Genomic DNA, 16072 nt, shown 5'->3' with positions numbered 1-16072 from the left:
TCAGCCAGGCTTAGTAATATGCAGCACAGACAGAGCCTCTGAATTAAGCCCCTTTTCCTTTGGTGTGTTTCTTTCCTTATCAGGGATTTTTTTTTTAAATGACTGCTCTTTCAACAGCATTGCTTATGTTCACTGCAAAATTTAGGGGATTTTTTTTTTCTCCTTCCTAATTTGATAAAGCCTCGTGTCTTTATGAAAGGTGTCACTGGTGGCTTGCACCCTGTGTCGGGCATGCAGCCATTCCAGGCACATGTCTGGGTCTTGGGGAGAAAACAGAAAATGTGGGGCTGAGTGGAGAATTTCAGTGGTCAGGTATGTCCAGACCCCAGCATTGACCACTCCAGCACCCTTGTGTGGCGCAGAAAATGGGGCTTCATCTGGGACAGGGTCCACATTGGTGTCTTTGGAGGGGGGAACCCAGGGCCTTAATGGCTGTGATGTTAAGCAGGGGGTCAGGACGGATAAAATAAGGCCAAAGATGGTTATTTGCCTGCTCCTCCTGCCTGAGTGATGGCTGCTGTGCTGCTGTGACACAGGGGCTGGTTAATCGGAAATGAAATTTAGGAGCATCGGTTCATTGAGTAAAGGTTTGATGCTGTGGGGTGCCGTGTGCCCCACGGGCCAGGTAAGACAATGGCCTGGGTGGGGGGGTCTCCAGTGTGTTTCCCCTGTGCCACTGGGGCTATTAATAAAGAGCTGAATAAAAAGGACGGTGAGCCACTGGCACAGGCTGCCCAGAGCAGCTGTGGATGCCCCATCCCTGGCAGTGTTCAAGGCCAGGCTGGATGGGGCTTGGAGCAACCTGGTCTGGTGAATGGTGTCCCCGCCTGTGGCAGGGGCGGGTGGAACTAAGTGATGATCTTTAGATGATGCCTTCCAACCATGTTATTCTAGGATTCTTAAACTGTCTTTCTTGTCCTTCAGACATGGAGCAAGGCCGAGCGGGTGGGATCACCCCATGGCACTCAGGGCTGGCTGGGAGCTGTTGGTAGCACTGCTATGGGGAGGATGTCGCGCTAGACAAGTAGGGCTGGGTGTGGGGGCTGCCACCTGCAGTGGGGGGTGCAGGGTAGCATGAGGGACCTTGAGGCTGGTGGCTGAAGTGTTTGGGGACAAGAAACTTGTTTTGGTGACAAAGCCCTTATATCCACCCCAGAGCAATATGCAGTGTTGGTGGCTTCTGAACTTGATGGCACACCCATGCTCCACTGGTGCACACTGGTTTGCTTTGTGGAAGATGGGGTGGGGGTGGGGGTGAGTGGAATATGAACCAGCCTTGGGTTGTGTTTGTCTGTGAACAAACAGCAGTAGCTGGGTCATGCTCGCTGGTGGCTCCGAACCCTGGATTTGAGGTAAGAGTGAAGGTTTATTGTGGAATGGATAGGATAGAGGTTTTAGGATTTTATTTTTTTGCTACTGCACAAGAAATAATTTGCAGCCCCATAACGTTTAAAATCTGAATGGAATTCAAGATATATTTGAAGTCCTTTAAAATATGCTGGACTGGCGTTTAAAAATATCAGTGATACCTTAGGGCCGTGGTAAATGAAACTTCAAACCTTCTCTGAAAAGCAACTGTTTGTGTGTGTGCGTGTGTATGTATAGCCATGCCCCCACCTTCCCAGTTACTTCTATTGAAAGAGTATTTCAGAAAACTGCTGATCTGATAGTCAGAAAGAACCAGTCTGATTTCTTGTCTTCAGTTGTGGGCGAGTCGAATTAGTTTGCCTTTGTACAACTCGTCTTTGTGGTTGCTCTCATTCCTATAGCCCTTTCAGGTGCCCGGCTCTTGGAGATTTACAGGGACCAGGCTTTTTGAAACAGTTTTTGAGTTTATGGGAACAGAAGCACTTTAAGCTCAGTGACTCTAAGTTTCCGTTCTCCTGATCACCCTTGTACCCCACTGCACGTGATTCCATTTGTGTTTCTCAAGCACGCCAGTGGTGCCGTGCTCTGGGAAAGGCCTCGGTAGTGCCTGTTGCAACCAGGCACATGTACGTGTCCCGCTTGCTGAAGGTGCCACCCCCACACACCTGGGGTAAAAGCCATTTCCTTAGTGTGGGGCACTGCAGCAGCGCCAGGAGCCGTGTGTCTGTGTGTGCTTGTTTTTTGTTTCCTTTCTACAGAAGTTCCCGTTTGTCCCCAAGTGATTTGTCCCCTTATGAGTTACTGAAGCTCAGCTGGATTGGCTCCATCACATTTTCTGGGTTTAAGAAGTCAGTTATTTTTAGAAGAGAGATACTGGATTAGTTGGAGATGTCAGAGCTTTTGTGTAGTTACGCGGGATTTGATCTCCTTTCATTTTGCTCTGTGTGCACAATGAATTACTTCCGTGCAGTGAGCTCAGTCTGCAAGATCTCCAGGGCAGGGAGCAAATCTTTTGTGTCATCACACGCTGACCTGGCTTTACCTCACCTATCCGTGGTCGTGTAAGCGACGTGTGTGAGTTAAGTCTTGCCTGGCTCCTGCTACTGGTGCTGGAGACAGGGGTTGCCCGGGACACCTTCTGGCTGTGCCCCTCCCATTAATTACATCCCGATGCCGGTTTAGGTTCCCAGGTAGCAGCCTCTGCGGTGCAGCAGACCCGGGACCCCTGCCCAGCCTTTCCAATGAAAACCATCAACAGCACCAGACTACTTGGCTGCCGTGTGCTTGCTACAAATTCAGCGGCACCAGGTAAGCCACCTTCCCACAGTAAACACTGGAGTAGCTCACTGCTAGCTTGCACGTATCGGCCATCATTTTCAATGCACGCTCCCCTCTCTGTTCGTTCAGAGCCCAGCTCTGTGCCCAAGGTAGTCTGAAGTATTATATAAAGTGAACACACTTGAAATGCCCTCCCCCAGGTGATTTTCCGTTTATGCAGCAGGCTTGCTAATTGCAGAAAGAGCGATTACCCTTTCAGGAAAGAAATATAAAACTTGATTACTTTGAATGAGCGTTAGTGAAATTTGTTTCTGATCCCAGCTGGGCAGAAATTGTGTTTCAGTAAGACTTTCTAAAAATGCTCAGATAGGATCGATGTAGTGAACCAAGGGCCCATCTGTGACCACTTTTATCTAGCACACATTTGTGATGCTCTCAAAAGGGGCACCAAACTTTACATACCGGATCCTTACAACTGGCACTGCCTTGTCCTGTGGGAGCCTTCGTGCAGCTCACAGCTTGCAGGCTGGGCAGAGTGGGGCAGTAAGTACCTTACATGAACGGGATGTAGATCAGCAGCCAACCTTTAGGGGGGAGGGGGGAAATAATCTAGATCAAAACTGGCCTGTCTGAAGTCAACAGCAAAATGCCAGTGTGGCACAGTCACCTTTCGGTCTTAAGAGCATCTAGAGTGTAAGGTGACTGTCACCTCACTGCTTTCTTCCTGTCCTTTCTTCTGTGTACCTCACGCTGTCAGAAAAATCAGGCAATGAACCTAAGAAATGTTAGAATGGAGGTAGCGTTATTTTAAAATGAACACTATTTACTATGGGCTTAAGTGGAAAGTGCAGTTTTTTAAAATGGGCTGGTGCATGTCACACTATGTTGTGAAGTGTCTGCATATATGTATATCATCAAAAGTGTGTGTATATACATATATAGATGGAAGGATGATGTTGTTCAGAGCCAAGTCATTTAAACACAGCAAATTAGTAACTTCTGTGTTTTACTATGGCATGGTCAGGTTGGCTTAAGGATGAATTAAGCAAGGTGTAAATTTAAAGAACAAACTCCTTCTGTGGCCTGAAATTAATTATTATAACCACCATGGTAACTTAATCTCACAAAAACACAAGTTTATTAATAGGTGAAGGAGCTGAAGAACCACACAGTCCATCCAGCCCTCTGATATAGTTTTCCTAATCTCAGTTACGAAATTCAACGCTGCAGTTTTACAAGGTACATATTCTCAATTAGTGAATGTTACAGAACATAAACATGAAGTGAATATTTGTATTAATGGGATTCAAACAAGTCAACTGAAAGAAGTATCAACTCTAGTTAGAACACATGGTGAAAAGAACCAGATTTGGAATGTGATCATATAGATAGACTGTTGTACAGCAGATAGTATGTACACTGTTTCATATTGCATGACATTCATAGCATATTCATAGAAAAGTTGAACTAAATGATGGCTTAAAAACTGTATTAATGCTGAAATTTGCTTGCTACTTTTGGTTGAGTGTTGATATCGACTGAGTTCATATTTTCATTGTGTAAAAATACTGTATATGATAGAAATCCTTCAGTAGCTTCCACATTCAAGTAAAGTTACAGTTAGGTATTTCATGTTCAACATCTCAAATGAAATGGCCGAGTCTTTCTAACCTTCAGAAGGAAAAACAAATAATGAATATGCTCAATCTGGTTTGACTAGTACGTTTCTTGAAGACCTTGCTTCTGAAACCAGGCTATCATCTACCTCGGCTGAGGTGTGGCTGGGATTACTAAAGCATCTGAACACGGTTAAAAAGGTGGAAAGTCCATAGCCATTCTACACACTTTCATTTATTGTCTGGACAATTAAAGTACAAATAATTCAAACACAACAAGGTTATGAAAAAAACATTTACAATACTTTCCCTCAGAAATGATCTAAACTAGCAAGGTTAACATGAAGTCATTCATTATAACTAAAGTATACAACTGCCTGGTCCTAAGAAAGATTTTTTAAATTATTATTATTATTCAGATAGTAAAACACATCGTAGAGAAAAGATTCTGACATGCCTTCCCCACTAATGCTTAGCAAATGCATCAAAACTTTCCCAGCAAACTGCGCTCATTCATAGCAGATGATGTATAAAGGTTTCCCTGAACATTGAATGAGTGTTCCTTTAAACTAAAATCTAACATTGTTAAAGTAAAAAACTGATAAAATTATGATGCAGCCTTTGCTTTAGTTATTTGTCTACTACAAAAAGTTTGCCTCTTCAGTGTGAAAAAACAATACTTAGTCTACATGCAGTTAGTGGGTATAGCATGGAAAAAATGCACAAAATAAGCACAAGTTATAAATAACCATAACGTTTTATTACCATTAAGACTAAACTTGTATTGAAAAGATTTTATATAACAAGACAAGAAAAGCAATAGCAAATTTAACTATCAACTAGATTATGCATAGCGAGTAACTGTTTCTAGTACTCAGGGAAGAGCATGACCCTTTTTTGTTTTAAATATATAACCGTACAAAGCACAAACATACTAAAATGATCAGTGCACTGGACATGGGAGAGCACCCCCTCAGTCATTTTGTTCCCTTAGCTCTGTTTTCCCCAATCTGAATTACATTAAAATAAAGACCCAGTTGTTTTCTTTTCTACTGTGCAGTAAGAAAAAATATTCACAACAAACATGACAATATATCAAACAATATTTCTACACAAGTTACCTTGATACCTCTGTCACTTAAGTATCATAAGAAAACATTTTAAGACATATACAAACAAAACTAGCAAAGTGTTACAACTTATAATAAATTAACCAAAAGAAAAAATAACTTTATATATATATATATTTATATTATATATACACATACACACACAACAAAATGACACAATAATATGCTTCTTCCCATAGTTTAAGTAAACAAATAAGTAGACTAGCCAAACTAGCTATATTTGATTTTGGCCATATGCATCACATCGGCAATTAAATAAATAAGTGTTTCAAGCAACATAAACAGTGTTCCAAATGTGCCAACACAGCCCAATTATATTAGCTTGGGCTATAAAGTGAATTTGAAAATTCTTAACAAATTTAAAGCAAATGTATTTTTTCTAAACACATTACATTTAACTATGATACTAAGATATGTAAATAATTTTGTAGCACCTACTGCTCAAACCAAGGAAGTTTTTGATCAAAAAATTAATTTTTTTAACTTTTGTTCTGCTGATATCCCATACTGATGACTTAAAGAAAAACCGTCTTGCAACTCATCTCCTTGCTTTTGGGTTTTGACTGTGGGTAACTGCGTGCCTGGGAAGAACACTCTCCCGTACTGTATTTAATATTTTTATTACATGCTATGAAAAGATACGAAGATCATCTGTTTGTAGCCCATCCTTCAAAAAACAATCTACTAATCCAGTTTAAAACACACATCTTGATCTCTAAAAAGTTACCAGTGCAGTATGAACATGACAAAGTTGTCAATTTCCCCTAAATTAGCCAGTCAAAATATTTTTTCTCAAATCCAGATTCTCTTGTAAAAATTCTTTATATTTTATAAAAATAGATTTTTCTTGAAACCCATTTTCAGCAAAGAGACCACCTCTTTGGCAACATTGTTAATGTTATTTAAATTGTTATGTCATCAGGTATCCCCCTTTACCCCATTCCCTAACAGAAGACTGTTTAGTTCACATGATACAAAAGAAAAAAGGAAAAATAAAAAAAGTTGCAAAATTATGTTCTTCTTTTTGCAATTTTTATTGTTCCTCTTTAATTTATGTGGGGGGTTTACCAATCTGATTCAATCAATGTTTTGAAAAAAAAGAAAAGAAAACAAAAGCCTTTTATCTTGCTTTTAATCCCATTAGTTCGTAAAAATTGTTTTTGTTTTATTATTTTTTCAAATGAGTGAATGGTCATCTTAAAAAGACCCACCTTCAAGGAAGGTAGTAAAACTAGCTGGCCGGGTAAAAATCCCTGCACATTGTTATCTATGTATATTATATTCAACAACGACAGCTATGAAAGAACATTCAATGCATCAAAGGTTTTTTTTTTTTTCTAAGCATTATAAAATCCTTTCCTGTTCCTCACAGGATATCCAATGTTTTAATACTTAGGCAACACTGGCTTATAAAGTCCATGGTTGAATATAAGCCTTGAAGAGTTTTTTTTTGTTTTGTTTTGTTCGTATATATATTTATATATATATATTTTAGTAAGTAAGGATATGAAATTCAGGATTTGTGGGTTTTATTGGTTTTAAAGGAAACTTGCAATACTCTGTCTCCTAAACGGTATCCATTAAGGCTGGCAATCGCCATGGCAGCTTCGTCGTAGTTGGTCATGGTGACAAAGCCAAATCCCTTGCACTTGTTGGTGTTGAAATCACGGATCACCTTGACATTATTGACTGCTCCAAAGGGCCCAAACAACTGCCACAGCACGCTCTCATCCGAGTCAGGAGACAAGTTGTAGACGAAGATGCACCATCCAGTCCCAGTGTGACCAGGGATATTCATTCCGACAAGGCTCGTCATACCATCAATTGTGATCGGAGAAAACCTACCAAGTAAAAACAGGGGTCTATTCTAAATATATCTCTTGGCACAAGCTACATGGAACCAAGACTTTAAAATCAGTAAGCTGATGTTAATGAAGGTTCTTGATCCTATTCCTGGAAGATGACTACATAGCCACCCTCAGTCTCTAACTCCTACTTAAGTGGCGGGGAGCTACGCTAAATAAACAGACCAAATCTGGGCATGAACACATCTCCCTTCAAGGAGAAGCCCTACTTAGACATACACAAAGACCTAATAAAAGGAACGCTTAAGGCCAATCTTGAGACAAAAAGGGCCTGCACATGCTGTTTAAAAAGGCCTGTAGGAATTTGCCACCTTCTCCCATCATTAAAATAACGTAGTTTCAGGGAAACTGAGATCTAATGCTTTACCTTTCACTGGTCTGCAGTGACAAAACCCAAGCAAACTTCAAGAAGTATTTTAAAGATTAAATATGAAATGCCACTGTCAGGATCCAGCTGTAACAGTAGCCTCTTCAGCTGAAAATACTATTAGATGTAGAGTGACATCTGTAAGCGGTAGATTTTGATTCTCCTCTTAACACAGTCCTTAACTGACACATACTGCCAAAAAATATCCAGTTAATAAAGTAGTCCTAAAGCTGGCCACATATTAAAAGAAGATTTATGCAGCCATTGTAGAGTAAGTAAAACAGCACATAATTAATGAGCATGTCAACTAATACCTTCACACTGTGAGACCTGATGTCCAGAACAGGCTCTTAGGTTCTTTGGATAGTCAACGCAGAGAGACAAGCTTCCAGAAATCTCATACAGCACCCTGACTTCCCCCCTCACTGTCTTTTGGCACCTGTTTTCTTCAGCTTGAAGACCTGAAGAGAGGAGCTGAAGCCAGGTAGTATGTTTATGAGCACAGAGCCATTATAGAGCAACACAGGCTGGGTAGGATCTCCAGAGGTCACCTGATCAATCTGCTGCTTGAAGCAAGGCTAACTTCTCAAATCAGATCTGCTGCTCGTGGCCTTGCAGAGGGAAGTTCTGAGAGTCTCCAAGGAAGGGAACTCCAATCCTGGAGCCCTGCTCCAGGGCTCCACCATCCTCACTGCGAATGATTTTCCTTTATACTCAGCTGAATTTCCCCTGCTGCAACCTGTTACTGCTGACTCTTGTCCCTTTGCAGTTGACCTCCGAGAAGCGCTTGGCTTCATCTCCTTCCTGATGCCCCTTGTGGGGAGCTGAAGGCAGCAGCCAGGGGCTGAACTCTGCATCTGCCTTTCCTGAATTTCACCACTTCCCTCTGGCTTGTCAAGGCCTCCCCAGCAGCAGCCATGGCCAACAGCACGGTGGCCGTCCCCGCTCCCCCACCACTGTAGTCACCCGTTAAAGCAAGGAGGGTGCATCGCAGCCCGTGACTCAGGTTATTAATGAAGATGTATCAGCCCTCAGGATCAACATAATTTTCCTTTCATCAGTTTGAAAAAAAAATGACATGCTTTCTGAAGCTACACTTTGGGATAGGTTTTAAAATAACAACTGCACAGAGGAAATGTCTTAATAAAAATCCAGTTTCACATGTACCTTTTAGTATGATGAGTTTTAATACCAGAACTGAATTGAAATTCCTCAGGATTTTCTGAGATGACTGGAGGAGAGGAGGGGGGAATCAAGTGTTGCCGAGTGATCCTGTGCCTTCCCGAGCTGCTCCTTTTACACTCGCAATACTTTCACACACATTTAGTAATCTGCACAATATTATGCAGTCTATATTAAATAACCATAAAAGTAACTACACACTTGATGGCTGCTCACTATTCTGTTGACTCCTGATGGCACTTTATATGTATATTCAAGGCAAAAAAAGCCATTTGAATATATATCTTAAGCTAAGGAACTCACTGGGGTGTAGCTATGCTGTAAATGAGTTCACAAATGCTCACAGCACTGGATCCTCAGACATACATACAGGTTTGCAGCCAGTTTATTAAAAACACATGGCAATTTTCCAACTGAACTTCACTTTTGCAAACCCTGCTCTCAACAGCTTTTTAGTTTCTCTCCTGCATACTGAAACCAGTAACATTATCACAATGGTTCAGCAGGGCTCTCACCCACAGTATTTCCCCAGCTGCTCAAAACAAAGGTGGCTGGACAAGGCCAATTTATACCGCATCTTCCACCCCACGTGGAATTGTAAATAAGGCGGCCAGGATCGAGAGCTCGTACAAGCCAAGAGCTTCAGCTTCTTTTGAAATTTGGAAGGTGGGACTAAGCCCGCTGCTGACAAGTGCTAACTGTGCTGGTAACGTATGGAAGCCAAACGCTCCTTCTCTGTAATGTTTAAATTTGATATGAAGTACAACATGAATGTATACACTACCCTGTAAGTAACGTTACTGTAAAATCTGTACAATGCAAAGCTGTGCATGCCACATAGTATGTCATTAAAGTTTTGCATTTTTAAGGAATGCTGCACCGATGTAATGGAGAGCGGTTTTTCTCTGGAAACCTTTTGGAGCCATGCAGCTTTCAACTATTTATGTACCACGAGCACAGGAGCTGCTGTAAATCCAAGAAAACATGCACAAAACTAGTGCAAGTGTGTTGACACAAATAGGAGATAACCTATTGCGTAAGTAGCTTTGCTACTAGCAAGTGATCTGAAATTAGCATCATTAAAACCTCTGTTCCACATCAGCACATTCCATTTTCCATCAGTACCACATACTTCACGCAGGGAAAGAAGGAACCGACCCTCAGCCCCAGTAATGCTGCACCGCAGATGTTTCAGAGGCAGTTTCAGAAACTGTTATCCATACAGGATTTTTTTTGTCACCCTACATCTGTAGATACGGGGTTTGCCAGTGCAAGTACAAGTTTTCGAGACTGGCTGGGAGGAGAGAACTAATTCAAGATGCCTAAAAAACAAATACTCTTGTGATTTAAGACTAACACTGCAGACTCTGAATACGAAGAAAGCAGATACGTGACCCGGAGAGGCAGGTAACGCACTCTCTTCCCTCTTGCAGGTCCTGTGAGATCTGAATTCAAACACTCCCTGGGTCAGACCAAGCCCCCTTTGTCCCGCAGCACATGCCAGTGCAATTCCAGAGAAGCAGCAGCACAGGGAAAACTCCCTGAACAAACCCATCCTTCTGACACCAACTTACACCTGACAGATACTCGAGGCTGAGTCCTGCCACGTTTTCGGCAGAAGAAGAAATCAAGACACAAATGAGATGGGGGAATGCAGAAGTGATGTGTGATAAAATCATGTGGTAAGTTCTGACTCATCGTATCACCATCGCCACTACGGATATCACAGAGGTAACAAACGTACTAAGGAACACCAGAAGTAGTGCTTCTGGAAAGATACACAGCCTCTGTGCTACTACTGTAAGTAGTCTTAAGATTTCTGATTTGTAGGATAGCTACCGTGGCAGTAGTTAAAACCCATACCGCTGTCCACTACTAGCTAGTGCAAAGATATACTTACCATACCGTTTTACAGGATGAGCTTTTTTAAAAAAAGAAAAAGCTCAATTTTCAAGTGTGGCGAGTAGACCATTTCAGAAGATTAAGTAGTATTTTCTCATCTTAATTGTGGGGGATGGCTGGACATCTTACGGTAACATCAGGAATAAGACTACACCTTTAATTTGCTGTGAGGTTCGCTTGCGTTGGTGTGTGCCATTAGAAGAAACACTAACAACACGTCAACTCCTTTTAGCTATCAGATCAAACATTAACATGAAACAGCATAAACGTTTACAAATCAGCTGAGCTTTATCAGACATGCGTGCACAAACATACGAACACACAGAGCTATTTTAAACAAAAAATGAAATCTCAAGCACCGAGAAAATTTCAAAGTATTAAACCTGTAACAAAAGAAACTTAGGGCTGATTAAGGTGCACACAGCTATATTTTCAAGTCAAACTTGTGAAGCCAGATGTAGGAGAAAAACTATGAGATTTAGACATTAAATTTTCCATTATCAGATCAGAGATTAGTTAAAAGCGTATGTTAATAGTTCTGATTCTGGAAAAAGTGCCATTTAGCAGGGTGACTGCAGTTTGAATGCTTGTAGCTGTTGCACCTAAACCATTTGAGAAACCCACCTGTAAATAAAAAAAGGTTGAAAAAAACCCACAGAATTTGCGTGTGGCCTTTAAAGTAACAAAACCAACTGAAGTCCAAACTTAAAAAGAATTTGACATGCTGGTGGAAGAAAAAGAAGGAATTGGAAAAAAAAAATAAAGTTAGTGAATTAAAAAAAATAAATTGTAGCACCAATCTGTGCCAACACGGACATCTGGCAATCTGTGGAATTCTAATTACCTCTTTACGCCATAGGCCATATTAAGCAAATTGTCCAGCCTGAAAAGAGAAGGAGGGTCTTTGGGTTAATGTCTCACAGATGGCAAGATCGCTCAATGGAACTATTATTAATAGCGTTCCATTTTCAAAGAAGAAGCGTTCAACAAGTTTCCCACACATCTAAGGAGCCTAACAACTCCCAGCCTGATTTGTTAAGTCTGAGGTTGTGCTTAAGTTTCTACCACAGCATTTAAAGCCATTTTTAACTTGCTTACGGTCTTAAGAGAAAAAAAACCTCTTCATTTCCTGCGTTTGGTTTTAAAAAATCCACTTCTGATATTTTTTTATTTTTTAAAAAGACAATATTAGTATGAAGTTATTGCAAATAATTTAACTGTTCACGTTATATTTACAGTTAACTTAGAAACAGAATGTTACAGTCCAGAATTGCTGGAACTGGAAAAATTCTTCCTCGCTATATTACATATACTTAGTATTAATCCTTCACAATATGTCAAATGACCACCAAATTTTGCAGAATATAACCATCTGTTTTCCATGGGAGCACAATAAAGTCCTTCTATCCATGGAATGATTCAGTGATAACCTCAATGGACACAGCTGCATGCCAAAGACACAAAACCAAGTGTAAATTTAAAGTATCTGATGACTGACTTTTTTTTCTTATAATCTTTAATTCATTAGCACTTTTCATTACTGAAAAACTAAAATTACTTTTCAATAATTCTCTAAAAGCTGGTATGCAACTCAGCTACGCAAGTATGTCCAAGTTTTTTTTGAAGGCAGACTTTTTTATTCGAATGCTAGGCTGCCTGAAAATTATCCTCAAAGGTAAGAGTAATGCATCACTAACTCTAGCTTATGTATCAGATGGAAACAGCATATTCAGAATGCAAAGCATAAAACATCCCTGAAAGTATCTGAAGAATCACACCAAAGACTAATACAAGGTCTCTTTATACTAAGAGCAGATCTCAGGCTAATAAATTTAATGATACTGCTGCTGACTGGACCAGACTCAGCTTTTTTTCCTGCTACCAATCCGCTGTCATTAACATCAAAGTCTAAGCTGCATCAAAACTGTAATAATATAGCAGAAAATAAAAGCGTTACCAAAAAAGTGAGAAAGAACAGGATAGTCACTGCTCGTTTGATTATCAGTGTAACTCTATTCTGTCCTCCCTTTTTTTATGAGCCTTCATGAGATCTGTTTGTACAGTACTTCAGCTGTTTTAGTAAATACAACATGACTACTGCTGTCAGCAGATTTTCCTCCTCATTCTCCAGGAAAGAATATTTAATTTTACAAAGAAAATCAGGTCAGCCTATGGAACTAAAGCATATTTTCCTGCGCAGCACCTGCCCCACATTGTCGTTGCTGGTGGGACTTCAGCTCTTTTCCAGGTAATTACCTGAATCTCTGAGCCTGGTGGTGAAGTGGTCCAGGGTAGCGTCTGTTGGGAGACTGATACAGCTGTGAAAGGAGTGCCTGGCTTGTTTTCTGGCTGGGGTTATTGGCAAACTTCACAGTAATTGGTTCTGTAGCACCACTAGGCTTCTGGCCATTTAGTCCCTTTATGGCTTCTTCTGCCTCTATTCTCTTATCAAAACGGATAAATCCCACACCTCGAGAAACCCCTGGGAAGTAAAAACATGTGAACAGATGAATATTTGTAGGAACAGCCTCACCTATGTAATGAACAAACTGCATGTTGGTTTTGACTTCACAGAATATGTCTTGCAAATTAAGGAAAGGCCTATAAAGAAAAATGCTCTTCCCCATCTGTACTCTCCAGCGCACTGAATACTCTCCATCCGTATTGAAAAGAACGATTTTAAGTAAACAACATTCTGCATTTTGAGATCCCTCACAAAAGAGGCAGCAGCAGTTACGCCTCCAAACAGTTAGCTTATAAAGAACCAGGTATGGCATTTTACACTAGAAGTCACATTGTCTTAGAACCCAACCGCCAACAAGCATTTACAATTTTGCCATTTCCAGAAAAACATGCATTTATCAAGAAAAATTTTATTTTAACCTGTGACTTGATCAACCAGAATCCGTGAGGTGATGATGCGCCCATATTGTGAGAATAACTGCTCTAATTCTTTCTGGGTCATTGTTTTCGGAAGGCCGCTGACATACAAGTTCGCATCTCTGATCGATGCTGAACTTGGACGGGCATACGACACCTGTGGATTGAGGAAAAGGAAAGGCAGATTAGCACACCAGACCCACCCTTTGCATTTCAAACAGACCGATGATTTTCTGTTCTTTCACTAGCAATAACCCTCCAGTTCAGATGTTACCTGTTCTGCAAAACCAGCAGTGCCAGGAAAGGCTGGGAGAACAAAGGAAGAGCTAGAGAGACCTTAAGAACAGATGCAAGCATTCTTTAAGTGCAGTCATAAAATAACTATTGTTCCGAGGTAGATTAATGTGCAACTTCCTACGCACGGCTTTGTAAATTTACCCCTATGAGTTGTGGGTGTATGGATGATTTACTGTATCCAACCTGTAATAACCTTAGCACATACATAGCACTGAAGTTCCAGCACGGTTTTGTGTGTGTGTGGTTTTTTTTTCTTTCTTTCCCCTGCTCCAAGTGTCTGAAACAGATCAGGTTATTTGCAGAGTGATCTTTAGTTCTCTCTCTTTGTGTTTTCATCCTGAGCTGGCGAGAGCTGTTCTGGATGAACAGTAAAGTACTAGTGAAATTAGACTAAATGAACATCTGCTCAGGGAACTGTATACCGACACTCACTGTCATATCTGCAATTCATCACGAGAAGCTCCTTTGTACTCTAAGCCCAGAACCAGACCATAAAACATTATGACCAAGCAAACAGGAAAAATCTAGCCGAGGCACTGCATGTATGCAGTTGGAAAATTATTAAATCAAGACTCTTAACTGCTCTTCTACCTATGAATCAGATTTTTAATTATAGTATGTGCATAAAAAGCCTTCTGCACTTTTAAAATATATACATTTAGAATACACACATTTAACATAATAAAAATACTTCCTGGATAAAGCCTAATGGCAAGTATTCAGCATGGATCATGAAGAATTACTTTGCAGCACATCTGAAATAGCACTGGAGCCAAACCTGAAGATTTTGTACTTCATCTTGATCTATTTAAATATAAACAGATCAATACATTCCTGTGTTACATCTTTAAAATGTGTCTTGGAAGGAAAGGGGGGGGTGTCCCATTATGAATACAATGCATTCAGCAACTGTCTTCCCCTCTTCCCAAGCCTTAGCCCAAACACAAATGATGTCAAATGGATGTCTTTATGTGCTATGTGTCAAAGAGTTGTCTTTATGTGCTCCACACCTAAAAATAGATGTTGACTCACAGAAAATGATGTTAATGACTAATATTTGCTTCCACAATCTTCTCTGCATAATAGCAGACAAACTCTAAAGATTCTAGATTTTTAAGATTTTTGGCAACTTCTTTATAACTTACATGTTTGTACATAGCCTTCTCTGTAAATGTTAGGTTTAAAAGGTTAGAGAGAGGAGGTGGGAAAATTTAGGGAAAGAAATGTGGAAAAGAGGTTAGATAAAACATTTGCATCAACTGAGGCAAGCTCAGGAGGCACACAGCACCAAGGCACAAGCAGACAAACCTTCAGGTGCCGAGATCAGTGCTGAAAGGGAGAGGGTATCAGGGTGGAAACTGTTTTGTGCCTCAGCAATTTAGGACCTCAGCCCATGAGCTCCTGATGATGGGGTGCAGCACTGGAGTCACTTACTGCTGGTCCCAAACAACCGTCTGATGCTCCAGGACCGGAACACACACAGCACCACTTGGCTTTTATGTAACTAAGATCAAGCCAGGTGCTTGAGGAGACCAGAATAAACTACCCTGTGCTTTCACCTACGGATAGATACCATGCTGAAAACCCACTGGTTTTGATGCTTGGTTTGGTGGTCTCTTGTTAGTGCTTTCTCATTCGTGCCCCATGCTGGGGCATTTGGAAAAGCGGACTCCCTCCACACTCTGCAAAATTACCTTGAGAAGGTACTGTAAGGGTTCCGACACCTACAGTTTAACCCACTTTAGGAATAATGGTTTAAAAAACACTTAAAAGCCTCTCTCGAGTGGGGGTAGGGACCTTACCTATTCCTCAAAACTCAGAGCCGCAAAATTAATAAAGTTCCTGGGAAAACAGCCAGGGGTTTCCTTTGGGTTTTTTCCTCATTGTGGCACATTCATTAACCAAATGCCACATTACAGGGAAGATGAAAAGTATTGGGATATTGAAAAAACCCACTACTTCCCAAGCACCAAGTGCCTGACGTTTTATTTATCTATCTATCTGCATTTCTCAAACAGAAAATACTCTCCTTTTGTGGGCCATGCAGACATGCAGTGGAAGGAGAGGCTGCACACACACGCAAATCCAGCTACTCACAGCATATGTAACCACCTATTGCCGCTCAGGTCTAATTTTTATTTCCTCCTGCAATCAAACATTCAGGTTGCAGAGGAGCCTGGGCTAAAG

The 16072-nt window shown here is 40.8% G+C and overlaps 1 protein-coding gene across 11 annotated transcripts in view; it reads right to left on the bottom strand.

Moving 5' to 3' along the window:
* Positions 1-3761: 3761 nt before the first annotated feature.
* Positions 3762-16072, bottom strand: part of ELAVL4 (ELAV like RNA binding protein 4) — an 83207-nt gene continuing 70896 nt past the window's right edge. For 8 of the 11 annotated variants that reach the window (XM_055725130.1, XM_027807030.2, XM_014280860.3 and 5 more), the window contains exons 4-7: positions 13592-13745; positions 12965-13190; positions 11553-11591; positions 3762-7233 (exon numbers count right to left, since the gene is read on the bottom strand). In XM_055725130.1, the coding sequence (XP_055581105.1) occupies positions 6906-7233; positions 11553-11591; positions 12965-13190; positions 13592-13745 (747 nt within the window). In that variant the 3' untranslated portion in view covers positions 3762-6905. The remainder of the gene's footprint in view (positions 7234-11552; positions 11592-12964; positions 13191-13591; positions 13746-16072) is intronic. The other 3 variants (XM_055725128.1, XM_055725132.1, XM_055725131.1) reach the window with 1 other exon arrangement.

The sequence above is a fragment of the Falco cherrug genome, chromosome 12, assembly GCF_023634085.1.
Source record: "Falco cherrug isolate bFalChe1 chromosome 12, bFalChe1.pri, whole genome shotgun sequence".
Classification (NCBI taxonomy): domain Eukaryota; kingdom Metazoa; phylum Chordata; class Aves; order Falconiformes; family Falconidae; genus Falco; species Falco cherrug.
This window is presented reverse-complemented; position numbering and strand designations above follow the sequence as displayed.